A 21,845-nucleotide genomic window follows, 5' to 3' on the forward strand; every position below is an offset into this window, starting at 1 on the left:
TTAAAACGTTTACAAAGGCAACATTTATTTATTTCATGTATTTATGTCCTTTATGTTCTTCGTTTATTAATTTATTTTTGTGTATTTATTTCTTACGGTATCTTGAGTTGGTTATACACATTGTGAATCAGTCTCATTTTCATTACGCAGAATTCTTTAAGCTTGAACTTAAACAAATGTGCATGTGCCATGCAAACCAGCAAAAGATAAAGAAGCAAACGTGTAGGCCTGGTAGAAAATGTGTCTGTATCTAGTTGATTATTAGCAGCCGTTCAATAATAATTGTTCATTTGTGATAACACCTTGTTATTAGTTTTTACCTGCACTTGGTGATCAGCTAAAAACAATGGGGGAAAAACTGTTAATTTCTAAGTTGTATCGTGAGAACACAAAAGACAATATGTCATTTTAAATTCATGTAAAAAAAAACAAACAAGTGTGACAAATCAATGCACAATTTCTTTAAATTAACAGTGCATTGTGCCCTAAAAGAGAACAGAGTTATATGGAAAAAATATTTGATCACTTGGTGATTAGCTAAAAATACACTGTGTGCAGAATTATTACGCATGTTGATTTTCTGGTCTTTTTTTTTTTTTTCCAAACACATTGTACCAATTCCAAACCACATCAGTCTTAATAACTACTGTTAATTTTGTATTTAATCATTTATATGTGATATATAACTGTCCGTGAAGGCTGGAAGTGAAAAACTCCTTATATTCAGGTGTGCATAATTATTAGGCATGTTTTCTTTTACAGATAAAATGAGCCAAAAAAAATATTTAACCCAGACTGAAAAGTCCAAATTATTAAATGCCCATGAGAAGAATGCAATACTAATGCATTACAAGAATTTGCAAAGTTAAGGCTTGACCATTGGACAGCGAAATGCTTGTTGAGTCTGCATGGTCAGAAAAAACAGGTGGAGAAGAAAAGATGCATGTTAACTGCAAAAGAATTAGGAATTAAGGTGAAGAATTAGGTGTGACACCATCAGGAACCGTTTAGTTTCCAGCGCCACCATTTTCCAGATTCATGTTTAGTCTCCTATCCTGAAAAGTCTGACTTGCAGAGATGGACTAAAATGAACTCCTAAAACTTACTGCCAGATTTTGGAAGATAAATTCTTGAATAAGAGGTACAAGAGGATGTGATGCTTGTCCTTCAAGAGTCACTCTCAACTTATCTGTCTATAAAGCCTATAAAAAAAAAACTGTCTTCATGTATTTCACAACACGTCAGCTTGTTATTCTTATGAAGTCAGGAGCATTTTTTAGGATTTTTTACCAAGCAAAGTCTCTGAGAACCTGACACATTGCACTTCTGAAGACTCCAGGTAGGTTGCAGTTCTGGAAAATGGTGGCGCTGGAGACTAAACGGTTCCTGATGGTGTCACACCTAATTCTTCACCTTAATTCCTAATTCTTTTGCAGTTAACATGCATCTTTTCTTCTCCACCTGTTTTTTTTGACCATGCAGACTCAACAAGCATTTCGCTGTCAAAATGCAAATTCTTGTAATGCATTAGTATTGCATTCTTCTCATGGGCATTTAATAATTTGGACTTTTCAGTCTGGGTTAAATATCTTTTTTGGCTCATTTTATCTGTAAAAGAAAACATGCGTAATAAATATGCACACCTGAATATAAGGAGTTTTTCACTTCCAGCCTTCATGGACAGTTATATATCACATATAAATGATTAAATACAAAATTAACAGTAGTTATTAAGACTGATGTGGTTTGGAATTGGTAAAATGTGTTTGGAAAAAAAAATATGACCAGAATATCAACATGCCTAATAATTCTGCACACAGTATATGCAGAAAAATAGAAAAAGAACTGTTATTTTCTAAGTTGTAACCTGAGAACACAAAATTCAATGTGCAATTTTAAATTCATGTAAAAAAAGTGTGAAAAATCAATGCACAAAATTTCTTCAAATTAACAGTGCATTGTGCCCTGTTTTACTTAAAGTGTAGAATACTAACTACCAATGCACTGCTTAAGAATATAATTGTTCAGAATGTATAGTTAATAAGTTGTTTTTCTACATAATTTCTTTACGACTGAAGAAAGAAAGACATGAACATCTTGGATGACAAGGGCTGAGTAAATGATTTAAGGTGCTGTACTATTTCTTCCAAAGTTTTGCTGTCAGTTGCTTCAAAAACAGTTATAGTAACTTCATTTTGAAACTGCGGTTGAATCTGTCTGACCTCTGCATAACTTGAGGATGTGCTGACCGGCTTTCTGATATTATTGATCTTCTTAGAAAAGAAAAGAAGCATCTTTTAGTATCTGTGTTTATACAGCAGGAGCAAAACAAGTTTAGAGCATTTGTAATCACTCTGAGAACATGCCAATAGTAATGGACATGAAACAGGTTAAATGAAATAAGCATACTTGTGTATGCATTTCAACCGGGGTTCGCCATATATAATCTTAATGTTCACGTTTGTAATTTCTAAGGTCGACGTTTTCATTGTGATGAGTGTGTGGTTGATTTCAGCTGCGTGCAGTGTCAGAAGTATGCGCTTATCACAGTCATATCAATGACAGTGTTGCCAGAGAAGGGAAATAAGAGTTATTGCTTAAAGGGGTCATCGGATGCTAAGTTCACTTTTACATGTTGTTTGAACATTAATGTGTGTTGGCAGTGTATGTACAAATCTACCCTATAATGATAAAAATCCATGCAGTGGGTTTTAAATAATCTGTAAAAATAATATCCCCTTTTTCAAATCGAGCCATTCTCAGATGCCTGTCGGTGTGGCGTCACACCCACAGAGGCCGCTCCCACAATAGTTGATTGACATGAGCGTCTTACCTCAGATCAGCTGTAACAGTCCAACCTCCATTGTTTCGATGCCGGAACAGGGATGTAAGTTAGACAAGAGTATATTATAGACTTTTCATTAAGACCCTAAAGAATCATATCAACTTGTGGGAAACGGGCATCCGATGACCCCTTTAAGATTGCTATCTATGGTTGTTGTAGTCCTGAGTGAAATGCGTTATGGGTAGTGAGAAATGGGTTTTCATGCACTGTAACTCTAAGACAACTTTTGTCTGCATGAGAGAGTAAAATGCCATGCATTGGCTAACTTTGTCTCATTATTGCACAATAAGCTGTCACACTGCCGCTGGGTCTGATGAAGTACACAGCAGTTATCAAATTACTACATTTTGATATTAGCTCAGGTGGGTGCTGGGGTCTTATCTATCGGATTGCAACGTATATGCATTTTGTTATTTTACATTACACACAGTGCACGTCTAATTAGAGATAAACCAGTCGGCGTTGTAGCCCAGGCACATTTTGATAGCAATACATGTGGTTCACATACATAGCATTGTCTGGTAGCAGGGTTACACATATTTTTTTATTTTTCCAGATCTGGTCCTGTGGGTCTCAGTATCAGCCAATGATCACAGTTCACACTTGCAGTGAAGCCCCTCCCACAACAATTCAGCTATAAATACTGGTGAATATTCACATCATCCTACAAGAGAAGAACAAACTCCAGGTGCAGCAGCTGAAATCTGTGTGACTGTTAAAGATGTTTGTTAAAGAGGAGATTGAAGACATGAGTGATCCAGAACCATCCAGAATAAAACATGAAGATACTGAGGAACAAACAGGTTGGTGTCCATTCATGATTCTGTATGGTTGACTGCTAAGAAACATTAAAGCAACTCTTACAGTGTGAATAAAATGTTTTTGCAAAATCACGTTTGCGTGCTAAGTAGGTCTTGCTTGAAATGGATATATTCATGTCAAGTGTAATATTTGAGAAATAAAACATAGACATATTGCTGTGAGTCTGGGAAGAGCTTTATTATTTTCTACATAGTGATCTATGTCTGTGAGAATTTGTTATATTATATATCAACTTAATAATAATTAAAATTAAAAAGCTTCTTAATGCTTCTCTCCCTGTTTTCACCTCATTCATTATGATGATGTCTGAGATCTTCTGTAAATTGGCACATTAAGCACATTTCATTGTGTGAACAGACTGAGACAAACTACAGGATCATCACTATATTGATGTGTGTTTTAAATCTTTTACCTCTGTTTAAACATGATTTAAAATACTATGAAAGACTACAGAAATCATCCCTTCACTTATGTTTTGTTTTTTACATTGAAATACCATAAATTAACATTTTCATTCAGGCTATCTGCTGTTTTTGTTTGAACCAATTATACATAATGTACATGCAAGGTTTCTCTTTTCTTTTAATGTTTTCCTTTTGTCAATCGGGGTTTTTTCTGAACTAGTTAAGCACAAGCCCCGCATCACCACTGATTTCATTGGTCAACTCAGTAACTCGGTCAGCAAAATAGACTTAATGGATTCAGTTCACAGCACTTTCTGGTGAGAGAAAAACATAAATGAAAAAGAAAGACAAAATATTAAATGTCATGGATGAATATATACTGAATATTTTATTTAATTTTAATCTTTGGAGCCAAATTACAGGGTAAAAAATTACTTGTGAAAGATTGCAGCATCATTATTTTATTTTTGCACAGAGATTTGGGGGTCATTTAGTAAAATCAGTTGAGTTTAACAGTAGCGTTTAACGGTATGCATTGTTTTACCTTGCAAATTGGCTCGTAATCTCAAATGAAAATATTAATTTTGACCCCCCTCTACAAAATTGTGGATTACTCTGTAAATATTCATCCATAGCATATAATTTTAGTCTCAAAAATCAAAAATTCAAGTTGGATAATTTTGTGAAATTTAGTTGATTTGACACAAAATAACCCTATACTAAGGTCACAGGTTTGTACTGGATTTGTTTCAGTGTTGTGTAGGTGATCACTGTGATTGACACAACCAATGAAATCTTTAGAATCTGTGGTGGGCGGGGTTTGTGCTTTAACTGGGCTAAACAGGTGAGGAATATTCACATCATCCTACATTACAGATACAAACTCCAGGTGCAGCAGCTGAAATCTGTGACATACTATGGTAAAAATGGAGTTTGTTAAAGAGGAGATTGAAGACATGAGTTATTCAGAACCATCCAGAATAAAACTTGAAGATACTGAGGAACAAACAGGTTGGTGTCCATTCTTGAATCTTTATTGTTGACTGCTGAGAAACATTAAAGCTTCTGTTAAAAAGATTTAGTGGCTGTGAAATAATGAGCAATAGGAATGATAAATGATCTAAATTATTATATCCACATTTTAATTTTATTTACAAGGAATGACAGAACTAACAGTTGGCAAATCAAAGATTTGATTCTTGATACTCCGATAAATATGTGACCTCTTTTGGTTTCTAAAACTAATTAGGTTCACTGATTTTTAGTATCATTTGTTTATTTTAGACTGGATAGAAGTAAAGCAGGAAAAACATGAGGTGAATGAAGTGAAGGAGGAACATTGTAAAATGAAAACTTCAAGAGAAAAGGCCAAACAGCTGCACACCTGCACACAGTGTGGAAAGAGTTTCAGCCAAAAAGGACACCTTAACCAGCACATGAGAATCCACACTGGAGAGAAACCGTACACATGCCCTCAGTGTGGAAAGAGTTATACTAGAGCATCAAGTCTCAGTTATCATCTGCATGTTCACTCTGGAGAAAAGCCATTTAATTGTGATCAGTGTGGTAAAAAGTTCATTTCATCATCAACTGTAAAAACACACCTGAAAGTTCATTCAGATGCGAAGCCTCATGTGTGTTCTTACTGTGGAAAGAGTTTTTCACGACTGGACAGTTGTAAAAAGCATCAGAAAACACATAATGAAGTGAAAGATCATGTGTGTTGTGAGTGTGGGAAGAGCTTTACTTCAGCTTTCGATTTGAGTAGACACCAAAGAATTCATGGAGAAAAATCTTACAAGTGCTCATATTGTGACAAGAGTTTCACTCAGTCTGGAAACCTGAAAAGGCATGAGCGACTTCATACAGGAGAGAAGCCGTACCACTGTACTCAGTGTGGAAAGGGTTTCAAAGATAGAACAAGTCTCAGTTATCATCTGCTCATTCACTCTGGTGAAAAGCTATTTCAATGTGGTAAAACGTTTATATCATCATCACAAGATGAGAAGCCTCATGTCTGTTCTTTCTGTGGAAAGAGTTTTTCAAACCTGTACAGGTTTAAACAACACCAGAAAACACATAATGAAGTGAAAAATAGCATGTTGTAAGTGTGGGAAGAGTTTCACTCTAGTGATTCATATTAAAAAGCATTGTTCTGTGTCAGAGTGAGCAATTGTTTTCTAAAGATCCAATATGATCCAATATCAACAATGTGAGATTCAGATACATAAGAGATTAGCTCAAATTATTAGTTTTGCTGCAAAATACCACAAGATTTGTAGAGAATAGTGTTTTTTTTCTGTTTTGTTGGAGAACAGCAAAAGTGTTTAGTCACTTTAATCTTACATTAATGTTTTGTATTCTTTGATTGAATGTCTGCTCATTAAAACACTGACAAAGAAACACCCAAACAACCTGAAAAAACCCAACAACCATTTATCTTGTCGGTATATGAAACAATTCCCTCAATAAGTTTCTGACCTTTTTTATTACATAATACATGTTTTTAAAATATTTATTTATAAATGCAATATTATTATATCTGCAGCATAAAAGTTGTGTAGGTTTTGTACAATGATGCAAATAAAAAATTCATTTCAGTGACATCTGATTATGTGTGATTTGTATGGATGTATTAGTTATTCAGTAATAGATTTTATTTGTGATGATCCTGTAGTTTGTCTCAGTCTGTTGACACAATGAAATGTGCTTAATGTGCCAATTTACAGAAGATCTCAGACATCATCATAATGAATGAGGTGAAAACAGAGAACTATTGACTTTTTTAGCAGCGCATTGTCTGACACTGTCTTGTTATCAGGAGAGATTATTCGGTGTAAATTGAGTGAACACAAGTATTTGATTTGTTTAAATGCTATACATTGTGACATCAAAATTAAAAGTCAAAAGCAGGATATCATCATGCATTAATAGGCTGGAAGTGGTTGCTGTTAATACAAGAATATGATCAGGGCGCTGTGGGTTAACTAAGAGTTTTGATTAATCAAGACACATTCTGACCTAACGGACTATATGTAATGTATATGTCTGTATTACCAGCATTTTCCATTAGATTGCAGCAATACACTGAAGAGTTTGCATAAAAATCCACAGGAACAAATAGAGCATGCACTTAAGAAAGTAGCATGAAAGATCAATGCTGAATATTTTAACCGACTTTAAGCTAAAAGTGATGCTGTTAATGATTATAAATGAAGGTCAGTTCGCTGGATGCCATATATTGTCAGTATGCATGTGAGAGATGTTCACTGTTTACAGAGTTTGCATGTTTTTATTGATTATTGATTGGAGCATAATATGTTGTCAGGGAGTGTGAGCACTTCTGTGATAAAGATTAAATTCATTTTATAAATAGTGTTTCTTTTGTAATGTAAGAATTGATGTTTATATAGTGTAAATGTGATTTGCTCAGACTTTATTCAGTGTGTTATATTGTGTATATCTAAAATGGATCTCTTTGCATTTTATTCTGCTTTAGCTTGTTTATAGTCCTGCTTTTTAATAAGCTATTGCTGGTTGTGTGACGAATGGCTTGTGGCTATATATTTTAAACAGCAGTCTCATATGTGTGGTTAATGTAAAGTAATGTAGTATACATTCAGTAAATTATTTTTGATTTCTCCAGATCTGGTCCTGTGGGTCTCAGTGTCAGACAATAATCACCATTCACACCTACAGTGAAGCCCCTTAAAGATGGAGTTTGTTAAAGAGGAGATTGAAGACACGAGTGATCCAGAACCATCCAGAATAAAACATGAAGATACTGAGGAACAAACAGGTTGATGTCCATTTATGATTCTTTATTGTTGACTGCTGAGAAGCATTACTGTAACAAAGCTCCAGTTCACTTGATTTTAATCACGTGATTTGTTTATTTTAGACTGGATTAAAGTAATGCAGCAAAGACCTGAGATGAATGAGGCGGAGGAGGAATGTTGTAAAATCAAAACTTCAAGAAAAAAAGCAAAACAGCTGCACACCTGCACATACTGTGGAAAGAGTTTCAGAGACAACGGAAACCTTAATGTGCACATGAGAATCCACACGGGAGAGAAACCGTACACATGCCCGCAGTGTGGAAAGAGTTTTACTGCAGCGGCAAGTCTCAATTATCATCTGCACGTTCACTCTGGAGAAAAGTCATTTAACTGTGATCAGTGTGGTAAAAAATTTCATGCACCATTAAATCTAAAAAACCACATGAAAGTTCATTCCGATGAGAAGCCTCATGTGTGTTCGTTCTGTGGAAAGAGTTTTTTACGGCTGAGTCACCTTAAACAGCACCAGAAAACACATGATGAAGTGAAAGATCATGTGTGTTGTGAGTGTGGGAAGAGTTTTGCTAGAGCTGACCGTCTGAAAGAGCACCAAAGGATTCACACTGGAGAAAGACCTTACAAGTGCTCATATTGTGACAAGAGTTTCATTCAGTCTGAACACCTGAAAAAGCACGAGCGAGTTCATACTGGAGAGAAGCCGTACCACTGTACTCAGTGTGGAAAGACTTTTACACAATCATCAAACCTTCTCACTCATATGAGAAAATACTGCAACTGAGCAACATTAATAATGTCAAAAACATTCAAGTTAATTGTGTGAGATAAAAAATAGAGATGGTATATCATCTAGTTATAGACTTGAGTGGAATTCATTCAGCTCTTACAGTGTGAATGAAAGGTTTTGGCAAAATCACATTTGGGTGCTAAGTAGGTATTGCTTAAAATAGATATATTAGTACAATTTGCAAAGTAGAATTTATGAGAAATAAATAAGAAACGTATTGCTGTGAGTCTGGGAGGAGCTTTATTGTTTTCTACATAGTGATCTATGTGAGAATATAGATTAATGTTGAGTATTTATATTTTTAAATTAATTAAAATGTCTTGTAATGCTGTTTGATTTGTTGTCAACAAATGCAATGAAGAATGAAATACTAGTAGTTTAACTGATTCATATATATGATAATAGTTTCTTTTCTAAGTAACCATACAGAAATGTTATTTACATAAATGTGTGGCCCCTTTAAGAAGGAGAGTTTAAGTATTTAAGTAGGCTACTACTAATGTAATTAAACTCATTATGTGTCCAAGTTTATTAGTATTTAGAGTGTAATATGTTGGCAGAGAGTCGCAGCCTATTGAAATACACTTAATGTGCATCACAATAATGAATGAGGTGAAAACAGTGAACTTTAAGAGACCCAAACTTGATGGCCCTGTTATTTTGTAACATTTATACAAATAATTATTAAATACTTAATGAACAAAGGTTATCAGTGTATCAGTGAAACCTTATAAAATATCAGAGAATGCTACAGGCGTCAAGTGTCAATTTCTTGTGATCTTTCATGCTACTTTAAAATAAAATAAGGATGACAAAAGCTATACAAAGTTGTAACTATTTTCATCAGTTTTTATTATGTAATTATGTACGTATTAATACAAATATATACATCGAAAAAGGGTATACAGAGGAAACAAAACAAAATCAAGTGCATGTACATGAGTTAAAAAAAATCTGTGCCAGGGATAAAAAATAAATAAATAAAATATTTAATTAACCAAATTAAAGCGTCATAGTGCTTCATTGGTCTTTTTAGCTTGTCTGTTTCTAATATTTTGCAAAGTAGAACCATATTGTTTAATTTCTTTAATAAAATGTTCACAATTTGGCTTAGCTTTAGCCCATTTCTTTACATGAATGTGATGAATGTGATACTTTCCATTTAAAATAGGTACGTAAATAAAGAAATTGTATTTAGAATATCTCTCTCTCTATGATGAATATATACATATACACTGTGTGCAGAATTATTAGGCATGTTGATAACCTGGTCATATTTTTTTTCCCAACACATTTTACCAATTCCAAACCACATCAATCTTAATAACTACTGTTAATTTTGTATTTAATCATTTATATGTGATATATAATTGTCCGTGAAGGCTGGAAGTGAAAAACTCCTTATATTCAGGTGTGCATAATTATTAGGCATGTTTTCTTTTACAGATAAAATGAGCCAAAAAAGATATTTAACCCAGACTGAAAAGTCCAGATTATTAAATGCCCATGAGAAGAATGCAATACTAATGCATTACAAGAATCTGCAAAGTTAAGGCTTGACCATTGGACAGCGAAATGCTTGTTGAGTCTGCATGGTCAGAAAAAACAGGTGGAGAAGAAAAGATGCATGTTAACTGCAAAAGAATCAGGAATTAAGGTGAAGAATTAGGTGTGACACCATCAGGAACCGTTTAGTCTCCAGCGCCACCATTTTCCAGAACGGCAACCTACCTGGAGTCTTCAGAAGTGCAATGTGTCAGGTTCTCAGAGACTTTGCTTGGTAGAAAATCCTAAAAAATACCCCTGACTTAATAAGAATAACAAGCTGACGTGTTGTGAAATACATGAAGACAGTTTTTTTTTTTTTATAGGCTTTATAGACAGATAAGTTGAGAGTGACTCTTGAATCTCTTCCAAAATCTGGCAGTACATTTTGGGAGTTCATGTTTAGTCTCCTATCCTGAAAAGTCTGACTTGCAGAGATGGACTAAAATGAACTCCCAAAACTTACTGCCAGATTTTGGAAGATAAATTCTTGAATCAGAGGTACAAGAGGATGTGATGCTTGTCCTTCAAGAGTCACTCTCAACTTATCTGTCTATAAAGCCTATAAAAAAAACTCAACAAGCATTTCACTGTCCAATGGTCAAGACTTAACTTTGCAAATTCTTGTAATGCATTAGTATTGCATTCTTCTCATGGGCATTTAATAATCTGGACTTTTCAGTCTGGGTTAAATATCTTTTTTGGCTCATTTTATCTGTAAAAGAAAACATGCCTAATTATTATGCACACCTGAATATAAGGAGTTTTTCACTTCCAGCCTTCACGGACAATTATATATCACATATAAATGATTAAATACAAAATTAACAGTAGTTATTAAGATTGATGTGGTTTGGAATTGGTAAAATGTGTTTGGAAAAAAATATAACAAGATTATCAACATGCCTTATAATTCTGCACACAGTGTATACATATTCATTACTTTCATAGTCATTTAGCGCTATCTGGAGGAGGACATTCGACTTTCACTGATCAATGCGACACCAGCAGACGCGCTTCGGTAGATGTTTACGACAGCGGAGCGCGTTTACGACGGTGTGTAGTATTTGTACATATGCGGGAAGAAAACAACTGGTAAGACTCTTCTTTAAAATAAGATATATGATATAACTAATAAGTGTTCGGGTGTTAAAATGTAGTTTTCTGTATGCAATGTCTTTGTACTGACCCGCGTACTTTGCAAAACGAAACGGTTGCAGATATTGGCTGAATATGATTTATTTGTTATACATACAATATATATATATATATATATATATATATATATATATATATATATATATATATATATAATGTTTCAAAGTAATCTATTTTGACTTATTTAGTACTGACCTGAATAAGATATTTCACATAAAATGTTTACATATAGTCCACAAGAGAAATAGTAGTTTATAATTATTTATAAAAATGATTCTTAATACTCTGTTGTTATCTGAATGATCCACAGCTGTGTTTGTTTGTTTAGTGATAGTTGTTCATGAGTCCCTTGTTTGTCCTGAACAGTTAAACTGCCTGCTGTTCTTCAGAAAAATCTTTTAAGTACCATAAATTCTTTGGTTTTTCAGCATTTTTGTGCATTTGAACCCTTTTCAACAATTACAGTATGATTTTAAGATCCATCTTTTCACACTGAGGACAACTGAGCAACTCATATGCAACTATTACAGAAGGTTCTAACACTCACTGATGCTCCAGAAGGAAACAATGCAATAAGAGCTTTTGCTTGTGGAATTTGAAGATCAGGGTAAATTTAACTTGTTTTGTCTTCTAGGAAACATGTAAGTATCTTCTGTAGCCTCTGAATGACAGTACTAAATGAAAAAATATGATGTTTAGGCAAAAAAAAAAGAAAAATGTGCACATCTTTATTCTGTTCAAAAGTTTTCACCCCCGGCTTTTAATGCATCGTTTTTCCTTCTGAAGCATCAGTGAGTGTTTAATCCTTCTGTGATAGTTGCATATGAGTCCTTCAGTGTAAAAAGTTGGATCTCAAAATTATAGTCATTGTTGGAAAGTGTTCAAATGAAGGATTTTTCTGAAGAACAGCAGGTAGTTTAACTGTTCAGGACAAACAAGAGACTCATGTACAACTATTACTAAACAAAAAACACAGCTGTGGATCATTCAGGTAACAACACGGTATTAAGAATCAAATACAAGCTTTTGAACGGGGTAATTTTAACAAATTATTATTATTATAAACTATTATTTTCTCTTGTGGACTATATGGAAATGTCTTATATGTGAAATATCTTATTCAGGTCAGTACTAGATAAAAAAAAAATAATGTGCATTTTGTATGATTCCTCTTAAATTACAACTACTTAATGCATTGGACTATTCATCTAAATCTTTATAACGCTGTACAGTAATAGTTTGATTTGTTTTTTTTTATTGTATTAACATCAGAATTAACTTTATCCAGTCTGAAGGATCCTTAGATCCTTACATGCAAATTATTGTGTTGTGTTTAAATTTTATGTTTGTTTTTAATTTCATTTATAATCATTTATTTACATAATCATTTAATAATCATTAGTCATTCACATAATTCATATTTAATTATTTATTTGATTATTTAAGTATTTATCATTTATTCATATTTATTCATATATATTGTTCATTTATATTGTTCATTTATATGTTTTTATATTTTATATTTCTTATTATTTTCCTTGCTTATGCATTTTCATTATTGTTCAGTTCCATGATTGTGGGGTTTCATGGATTGTTTGGTCTAAGAAATAGATAACGGGGATGTTTATGGAAATTCAAGGTTTATGGGATGTTGAATCCGTTTGATATATCATTGTTCTTTGAGCTGTACTCCTCAGACGAAGTTTGAACATTGAGACATACGCAACTAAAACTGTTCAATAAATTCTGTTATACCTTTTTTACCATCATCACTTCGTCTCCTGCTTCTGCTCTTTTCTGGATTTCATCGGTCAACTTCATAACTGACAGAAACCTGCTTGTTAGTGGGGTTGGGGTAACTACAGCTTGCTGACTAGTTGTCCTGTTACCGAAAGACTGATATTTTCTGACGGGATCTGGTGTCCGGGGCTGGATCCTAATTGTCTGGCGTGGGGACCTGATCTAACAAGTCAGAGATCACATACAAATAGATGTTTGATCTGTGTTGTTTACTTTTATTAAATTTTGATTCAGACTGCATTTGATTTTTAATATTTATTTTCCAGATCTGATGGAGGTGAAAGAGGAAAATCAAGAACTGGATGGAGTGGAGTGGTATGAGAAACCTCAAAGTCTTTTAAATAGAGAAGAAACTTTTAATGAAAAGAATGTCTCACAAAGCAGAACTCAAAGAGCAAAAGCCAGAAGGTCTTTAAAATGTCATCAGTGTGAAAAGAGTTTTACACGTCAAGAGAATCTGGAGTATCACTTAAAAACTCACACTGGAGAAAAACCATACACCTGCCATGATTGTGGAAAGAGTTTCATACTAAACAAACACCTTCAATGCCACATACGAACTCACACTGGAGAAAAGCCATTTGAATGTGAACAGTGTGGACGCGGTTTTGCAAGCAGAGAGAGCCTGAAGAACCACTCAAGAATTCACACTGGTGAAAAGCATTGTTTCACCTGCTCTCATTGTGGAAAGAGCTATGCATTTAAATGCAGACTTAAAAGACACTTAAGAATTCATACTGGGGAAAAACCATACACCTGCCCTCAGTGTGGAAAGAGTTTTACAGAAAAACAACATCTTGCCAAGCACATAAGAATGCATATCGGACAAACGTCTTACACCTGCACTGAGTGTGGAAAGGTCTGTCCAAATGAATACAGACTTAAGATACACCTAAGACGTCACACTGGAGAGAAACCAAACACCTGCCCTGATTGTGGAAAGAGTTTTGCTGAAAAAGCACACCTTAGCAAACACATCAAATTTTACCATCAGGCCTTTAAGATAAAGTCTTTCAGCTGCCCGCAGTGTGCAAAGTGTTTCACGGATAAACAGAATCTTAAGAGACACTTAAGAGTTCATACTGGTGAGAGACCATTCTCGTGCCCTCATTGTGAAAATAGTTTCACGCAAAAAGTACATCTTGATCGGCACATAATGCTCCACACTGGAGAGAAACCATACGCGTGTCCGCAGTGCGAAAAGAGTTTTGTGGAGGCATCAGGTCTCATACGTCATCTGCGCATACATACTGGAGAAAAACCTTAGTATTGTTCATGCTGTGACTAGAGTTCGCTTATCATTAAATATACACTACCAGTCAAAAGTTGTTTAATGTTTTTTTTAAGGAAGTCTCTTTCGCTCACCAAGCCTGCATTTATTTGATCCAAAGTATAGCAAAAAACAGTAAAATTTTGAAATATATTTACTATTTTAAAAACCTGCTTTTTATTTGAATATAGTTTAAAATGTAATTTATTCCTGTGATCAAAGCTACCTTTTTAGCATCATTACTGCAGTCTTCAGTGTCACATGATCCTTCAGAAATCATTCTAATATGCTGATTTGCTGTTCAAGAAAGATTTAATATTATTATTATTATTATTAATAATATTTAAAACAGTTGAGTACATTTTTTCAGGATTCTTTGATGAAAAGAAAGATCCAAAGATCAGCATTTATCTAAAATAAAAAGCTTTTATACGCTAAATTCACGATCAAAAGTGATGATTAAGACATTTATAATGTTACAAAAGATTTCTATTTCAGATAAATGCTGTTCTTCTGAACTTTCTATTCATTAAAGAAACCTGAAAAATTCTACTTAGCAGTTTTCGACATAATAATAATAAATATTTTTAAACAGCAAATCAGAATATTTCAATGATTTCTGAAGGATCATGTGACTGGAGTAATGTTGCTAAAAATTCAGATTTGAAATCACAGGAATAAATTATAATTTAAAATATATTCAAATAGAAAACAGTTATTTAAAAAAGCAAAAACTTTTCAAAACTGTACTGTTTTTGTTGTACTTTAGATCAAATAAATGCAGGTTTGGTGAGCAGAAGAGACTTAAAACATTAAAAATCTTACTGTTCAAAAACTTTTTGGTACTGGTAGTGTACATAGCAAGTTTACTTGCTCATATAGAAAAGCAGTGTCCAAAGTGGAGCAGCTAGGGTTTTTAATCAACCAAACAATCAGTTTCTCAAACTTCTTTCACATTTATGGGTAATTTATAGCTATGTTTCTTTATAGAGGTTTTTGAGAGCAAATATTACTTTTATGTTCACATTTATTCTTATCGCAGATGTGATGACTAGTGTTTGCAATGAAAAATTAAGTACTGTTAAGTATTGTTACCAATGAAATGGAAAGTTGAACAAAGCAGTACTCTATATAAGTTGATGACCAAATTAGGCTGAAAAGGTGATGGGAAGATTTGTTAAGCAATGATGTAACCATGTAGAAATGTCTTTAGGAGACTCTTGTGATGTGTGAACAAATGTTATCTTCTGCAGTGCATTAAAGTGAACAACATGAGATTAATACAAAGCAAATATTTTGTTAAAATAAACAAGTGCTGCTGTGAAATGCCACATGATTTGTGTGGTTTTTATTGGGCACATTTATTCACGTTTTTTGTGATTTATCTTCAATTTTGAGTTTATTATAAACATACTTTGTTCAGTTTTTGTTTCATGTTACTTTTGTTCTTTTAATGTGTTTACTATGCATCCTTGCATTTTTATGCAATATAAAAAGGTCAGAATGATAGGAGTTGGGTAATTTCTTCTTTTTTTCCAAACACAACGCACTACACTCCAGTAGGTGGCGCAAATGCACCTTAAAGAGGTTTACAAATATAAAAGAAGAAGATCGTCCTGAAAATAAACAGTGGAAATCGACTTAAATATAAAAATATGAGAAATATGGAGTTTGTTAAAGAGGAGATTGAAGACATGAGTGATCCAGAACCATCCAGAATAAAACATGAAGATACTGAGGAACAAACAGGTTGGTGTTCATTCATGATTTGAGCAATATAGAGATGATAAATGATACAGAAATGCATTTATATGATCCTAACCTTGTATAGCAGTTGTCATCCACAATTGTGTATTAAAACAAGAATGACATAATTAAAAAATCTAAGATATGATACTTTATAAATTTTAACCACATCATATTTTTATTTTAGACTGGATGGACCAGCAAATACATGAACTAAATGAAGCAGAGGATGAATATTGCACCTTGCAAACTCAAAGAACAAATAACAAAAAGCTGCACACCTGCTCACAGTGTGGAAAGAGTTTCACACACAAAGGAAATCTTAACACACACTTAAGAATGCACACTGGAGAGAAACCGTACACATGCCATCAGTGTGGAAAGAGCTTCACTCGTTCATCAGGTCTCAGGAAACATATGCTCTGTCACTCTGGAATCAAGCCGTTTATCTGTGATCAATGTGGTAAACATTTTATTTCATCATCAAAATTAAAAACACACCAGAAGGTTCATTCAGATGAGAAGCCGTATGAGTGTTCTTTATGTGGAAAGACTTTTTCACGTCTGGACAGTTGTAAACAGCATCAAAAAATACATGATGAAGTGAGAGATCATGTGTGTTGTGAGTGTGGGAAGAGCTTTACTACAGCTAGTCAACTAAAACAGCATCATAGGATTCACACTGGAGAACGACCGTACAAGTGCTCATATTGTGAGAGGACTTTCACTCTATCTGGCAACCTGAGAGCACACGAGCGAGTTCATACCGGAGAAAAGCCATACTACTGTACTCAGTGTGGCGAGGGTTTCATAAGTACCAAAAATCTCCGTTATCATCAGCACGTTCACTCCGGAGAAAGGCCATTTAACTGTGATCAGTGTGGTAAAAAGTTTAGATCAGCATCAAATCTAAAATGTCACATGAATGTGCATTCACATGAAAAGCCTCACTTGTGTTCTTTGTGTGGAAAGAGCTTTTCGAGACTGAACAGCTGTAAGCTGCACCAGAAAATGCATGATGATGTAAAAGAGTATGTGTGTTGTGAGTGTGGGAAGAGCTTTACTGCGATCGGCCAGTTGAAACGGCACAAAAGAGTTCACACTGGAGAAAAACCTTACAAGTGCTCATATTGTGACAAGAGTTTTACAGCGTCTGGAAATCTGAAAGTACATGAGCGAGTTCATACTGGAGAGAAGCCGTACCACTGTACTCAGTGTGGAAAGAGTTTCACTCAATCAAAGACTGTAGCGATTCATATGGAAAAGCATTGTTTTGTGTCACAGTGAGCAAATGTTTTCTTCAGATTCAGTGTTTCAATTATGTGGGATTCAGATTAAGTAAATGTGTAGTTTGCTGCTGTTCACATCTGTATCTGTTTTGTTGGGGAACGGCAAATGCATTGAATCAGTGTAATCGTATTTTTATGTATTTTAAATATTTATTGAATACCAGCTCATGAACAAAGAAAGAAAACAAAGAAATGCAGGAAACAAATGTAACAAAAACCATCAAACAAACTGTCATTTGTCAGTGTGAAATGATTATTTATAAATCAGACAGATTTATTTATAAATGTACATATTTCTCTGGAACATAAACCTTATGTTTAGGCTCTATATATAATAATAAATTCAGACGATAAAATAGACTGTTTGCATGATTTTAAGTGATGTGTTACAGGATTAAATGCATTTTAATATCAGCTTTTCATGGTAGTAATGTGTCTTGATTAACTATTTAAAAACAGACCAGAACATCTTAATATACCAGGTGGAAAAAGGAGTCACCATTTCCAGAATATTTCTGACCCTTGACCACAAAACCAGTCACAGGTATATTTGTAGCAATAGTCAAAAATACATTGTATGGGTCAAAATTATTTTTTCTTTTGTGCCAAAAAATTATTAGGATATTAAGATCATGTTCCATTAGAAATGTCTTACCAAATGTTTAGGAGACTGGGAACAAAAGCAACAAATGAAAGAATAAATAAAGATGTGACCTTGGACGACAAAACCAGTCTTAAGTAACATGGGGATATTTGTAGAAATAGCCAAAATATATTGTATGGGTCAAAATGATCAATTTTTCTTTTATGCCAAAAATCAGGATATTAAGATCATGTTCCATGAGATGTTTTGTAAATGTATCAAAACTTATTTTCTGATTAGTAATATGCATTGCTAAAAAACTTAATTTGGACAACTTTTCTCAATATTTAGATTTTTTCCCCTTAGATTCAGTTGTATTTCGGCCAAATATTGTTCTATCCTAACAAACATACATCAATGAAAAAGCTTATTTATTCAGGAAATCTCTATCTCAATCATCACTGGTTTTGTGGTCCAGGGTCACATTTTATAACACATTTTTTATAATATAAGAGAGTGGTGGGATGTGCATGTTCTTTGTGTCCAACAAAGAAATGTGTTTAAATGTTGAATTGAAATTCAAGAAAATAATTGCCACTTTAGGCCAACAAAAACCGTGTAATTCCACAAGCAAAAGCTCTTAATGCATCGTGTTTCCTTCTGGAGCATCAGTGAGCATTTGAACCTTCTGTAATAGTTGCATATGAGTCTCTCAGTTGTTCTCAGTATGGAAAGATGGATTTTAAAATCATACATTGTTGAAAGAGTTCAAATACACACAAATGCTGAAAAACCAAAGAATTTTGGGACCTTAAGGATTTTTCTGAAGAACAGCAGGCAGTTTAACTGTTCTGGACAAAATAAAGTGACTCATGAACAACTATAACTAAACAAAAAAACACAGCTGTGGATCATTCAGGTAACAACACAGTATTAAAAATCAAGTGTATGTAAACTTTTGAACAGTGTAATTTTTATAAATTCAACTATTATTTTCTCTCGTGGACTATATGTAAATGTCTTTAATGTGAAAGATCTTATTCAGGTCAGTACTAAATAAAAAATAACATGCATTTTGTATGATCCCTCTTATTTTGGTAAAAAAAAAAATTAACATTTTGCAGATTCTACAAGGAGTACATAAACTTTTGATTTTAACTGTAAATTCAAAAATAGAAAAAACAATGCACCAAAATACTTAATGTCTGAATCATTTTTAAAAAACATTTTTTTATTTCAGCAGATCTGGTTCTTTAAGCTGCAACCACGAGATGGGATTAATTTTCAATAAAAGCTAGTACCACAACAATTCACCATATGCTGGTAATCATCTTACGAGACAAGGAAAGTGATGCAGGAGAGACTCCAGGTGTAACAGCTGCAGTCTACTGTGGTAAAGATGGAGCTTGTTAAAGAGGAAAATAAGCACATCAGTGATCCAGAGTTTTCCATAATAAAACATGAAGATACTAAGGATCAAAAAGGTCGGTTTCTATTCTATTTGTCATTATTGACTGCTTTGGTAGCTGTGAAATAATGTGCAATATAGAGATGATAAATACAGAAATGTTTCATAACCTTTATGTAAGAGGTGAATATAATTTATTCTATTAATAAAAGATCTGATAATTAGTACTCACATTAAAGAATTAGATCACCCAACAATTGAAATTGTAATTTCTACGTTTATCATATTCGAGGCACTCTGTACATGTGACTGAATCATTGTTTGCCTGTCAAACTTTAAACTAAATCTGTTCATCATATAAAACTAGTTATATCTTCACAAAGTGTTAATTATATGGATGTTTCATGATATCTTTATGACCTTTTTTGATACTGTCGATGACCAGAAAATTCACCAGGTCTTATGGTTTTGGAATGAAATGAGAATGAATCTTTTTGGGTGAACTAACCTTTTAAAACAGGGCTATTTTCATTTTCAAATGTATCCTCCTTGAACTGAGTTTAATTACTTAATGTGTTTATTTTAGATTTGATGGAAGAGATGGTGAAAACACAAAAGGATGTGAAACGTAAAAAGCGGCACACCTGCTCTCAGTGTGGAAAGAGTTTTGGACACAAAAACTACCTTAAAAGTCACATGAGAATCCACACTGGAGAGAAACCATTCACATGCCCTCAGTGTGGAAGGAGTTTTACTAATCCATCAAGTCTCTGTTATCATCTGCGTGTTCATTCAGGAGAAAAGCCATTTGGCTGTGATCAGTGTGGCAAAAAGTTTGTTTCATCATCACATCTAAAAACACACCTGAGAATTCATTCAGATGAGAAGCCTCACTTGTGTTCTTACTGTGGAAAGTGTTTTTCAAGGCTGGAGAATTGCAAACGGCACCAGAAAACACACAATGCTGTGAGAGAACACATGTGTTTCGAGTGCGGGAAGAGCTTTACTACAGCTTCCTTTCTAAAACAGCATCAAAGAATTCATACTGGAGAAAAACCTTACAAGTGCTCATATTGTGACAAGAGTTTCTTTCGGTCTGAACACTTGAAATCACATGAGCGAGTTCATACTGGAGAGAAGCCGTACCACTGTACTCAGTGTGGAAAGAGTTACACTCAGTCCTCAAGTCTAGTGCATCATATTAAAAACCACTGTTCTGTGAACAAATGCTATCCTCTGAATAGGTGCATTTTGGTAAACAATGTGTGATTCAGGTTATTCAGTTCTATTAAATATGCCGGTTGAAACTAACTAGCAGTGCAATTATGTTGGGAAGCAACAAAAGTGTTTGATCACCTTGAAATGATTACTTCAATTTGAGTTTTAAAACATAATACTGGTCTGCAGGCTCTATACACTAACACAAAAATTACCGTTTGACTGAGAAGATCTCAGATTACCTGTGATTTTAAATATGCATGCTCATTTTAAGTTTTATTCTTTTCAGTGACAGTAATAAAATTTATTTTTATTGATCCTGTAGTTTGTCTCAGTCTGTTGACACACAATGAAATGTGCTTAATGTGTCAATTTACAGAAGATCTCAGACATCATCATAATGAATGAGGTGAAAACAGGAAACTATTGGAGAGACATTTAAACATGTTAAACCTGTTGTTTCAAACTTATGTTATTTGTATTAAAAATAAGCATTGCACATTGATACAACACAATTTCTAAACAAAGACAAAAAAGTCAATTAATCTCCCTATTCTGACTTTCTATTGCTTGCATTTATAAGAGGAAAAAAGAGTCAGAATTGCAACTTTTTTCTGCATTTCTGAATTTATTTTAAATCTAAATTCTGCGATTGTGAGATATAAAATCAGAACTGCAAAATAAAATGTTTGCAGTTATTTATTTTTCTATTCTGTAGCAAAATTAGCTTTTTATTCCACTTAAGTCAGTTTTTTCATGGGTTTTGAGCAAATTTACAGATAAACAGTAAAACCTGATAAATTATCAAAGAAGCTGATGTCTGTTTCTTCAAGTCATTAAATGAGCGTAAGTCATATTTATTTGTACATTCATTTTATTAATTTGTTTAATACATGCTATTTCTTTTGTGTTTTGCTGTTTGTACCGCAAAACATTAGGCTTTCAGAGTCATTCAGCGCCAGGGTTGCCAGGTTTTCACAAGAAAACCCTCCCAATTGCTACTCTAACTTACCCAAAAGTAGCCCAGTGGCGTTTTGAGGGGTGTCCCCCGTTAAAAATCGGTAAAATGAGGTTTCCAGCGGCTAAACATTATGTTATTGGGGTCGCTTCAACCCGCGGACATTAAAAACAACCCGCGGCAACACTGTTAAAGTAGCCCAGTTCCGCGGGATA

General features: G+C 33.8%; 3 protein-coding genes across 35 annotated transcripts in view; all 3 read left to right on the top strand.

Annotated features, from left to right (window-relative positions):
• LOC127177741 (zinc finger protein 239-like) overlaps positions 1 to 17,837 on the top strand; it is a 115,771-nt gene extending 97,934 nt beyond the window's left edge. For 8 of the 31 annotated variants that reach the window (XM_051130220.1, XM_051130216.1, XM_051130224.1 and 5 more), the window contains 3 exons: positions 4,948 to 5,082; positions 7,718 to 7,870; positions 16,362 to 17,837. In XM_051130220.1, coding sequence (XP_050986177.1) covers positions 7,786 to 7,870; positions 16,362 to 17,461 — 1,185 coding nt within the window. In that variant the 5' untranslated portion in view covers positions 4,948 to 5,082; positions 7,718 to 7,785 and the 3' untranslated portion in view covers positions 17,462 to 17,837. Of the gene's footprint in view, positions 1 to 2,078; positions 2,130 to 3,401; positions 3,649 to 4,947; positions 5,083 to 5,355; positions 6,642 to 7,717; positions 7,871 to 7,972; positions 9,794 to 16,049; positions 16,178 to 16,361 lie in introns of those variants that run through there. The other 23 variants (XM_051130218.1, XM_051130213.1, XM_051130215.1 and 20 more) reach the window with 12 other exon arrangements.
• LOC127177748 (gastrula zinc finger protein XlCGF8.2DB-like) overlaps positions 1 to 21,845 on the top strand; it is a 36,310-nt gene that overhangs the window by 242 nt on the left and 14,223 nt on the right. The window contains exon 1 of one of the 3 annotated variants that reach the window (XM_051130251.1): positions 3,561 to 3,648. The exons of 1 other annotated variant lie outside the window; for it this stretch is intronic. The gene's annotated coding sequence lies outside the window, so the exon portion shown is untranslated. Of the gene's footprint in view, positions 1 to 3,560; positions 3,649 to 16,097; positions 16,178 to 21,845 lie in introns of those variants that run through there. One more of the 3 variants, XM_051130249.1, reaches the window with a different exon arrangement.
• On the top strand, positions 19,286 to 20,989 carry LOC127177754 (gastrula zinc finger protein XlCGF7.1-like). The gene is made up of 2 exons (XM_051130259.1): positions 19,286 to 19,530; positions 20,041 to 20,989. The coding sequence occupies exons 1-2, from the start codon at positions 19,446 to 19,448 to the stop codon at positions 20,721 to 20,723; spliced, it is 768 nt and encodes a 255-aa protein (XP_050986216.1). The 5' UTR covers positions 19,286 to 19,445; the 3' UTR covers positions 20,724 to 20,989.

Source organism: Labeo rohita, chromosome 15 (genome assembly GCF_022985175.1).
Source record: "Labeo rohita strain BAU-BD-2019 chromosome 15, IGBB_LRoh.1.0, whole genome shotgun sequence".
In the NCBI taxonomy this organism is placed as follows: domain Eukaryota; kingdom Metazoa; phylum Chordata; class Actinopteri; order Cypriniformes; family Cyprinidae; genus Labeo; species Labeo rohita.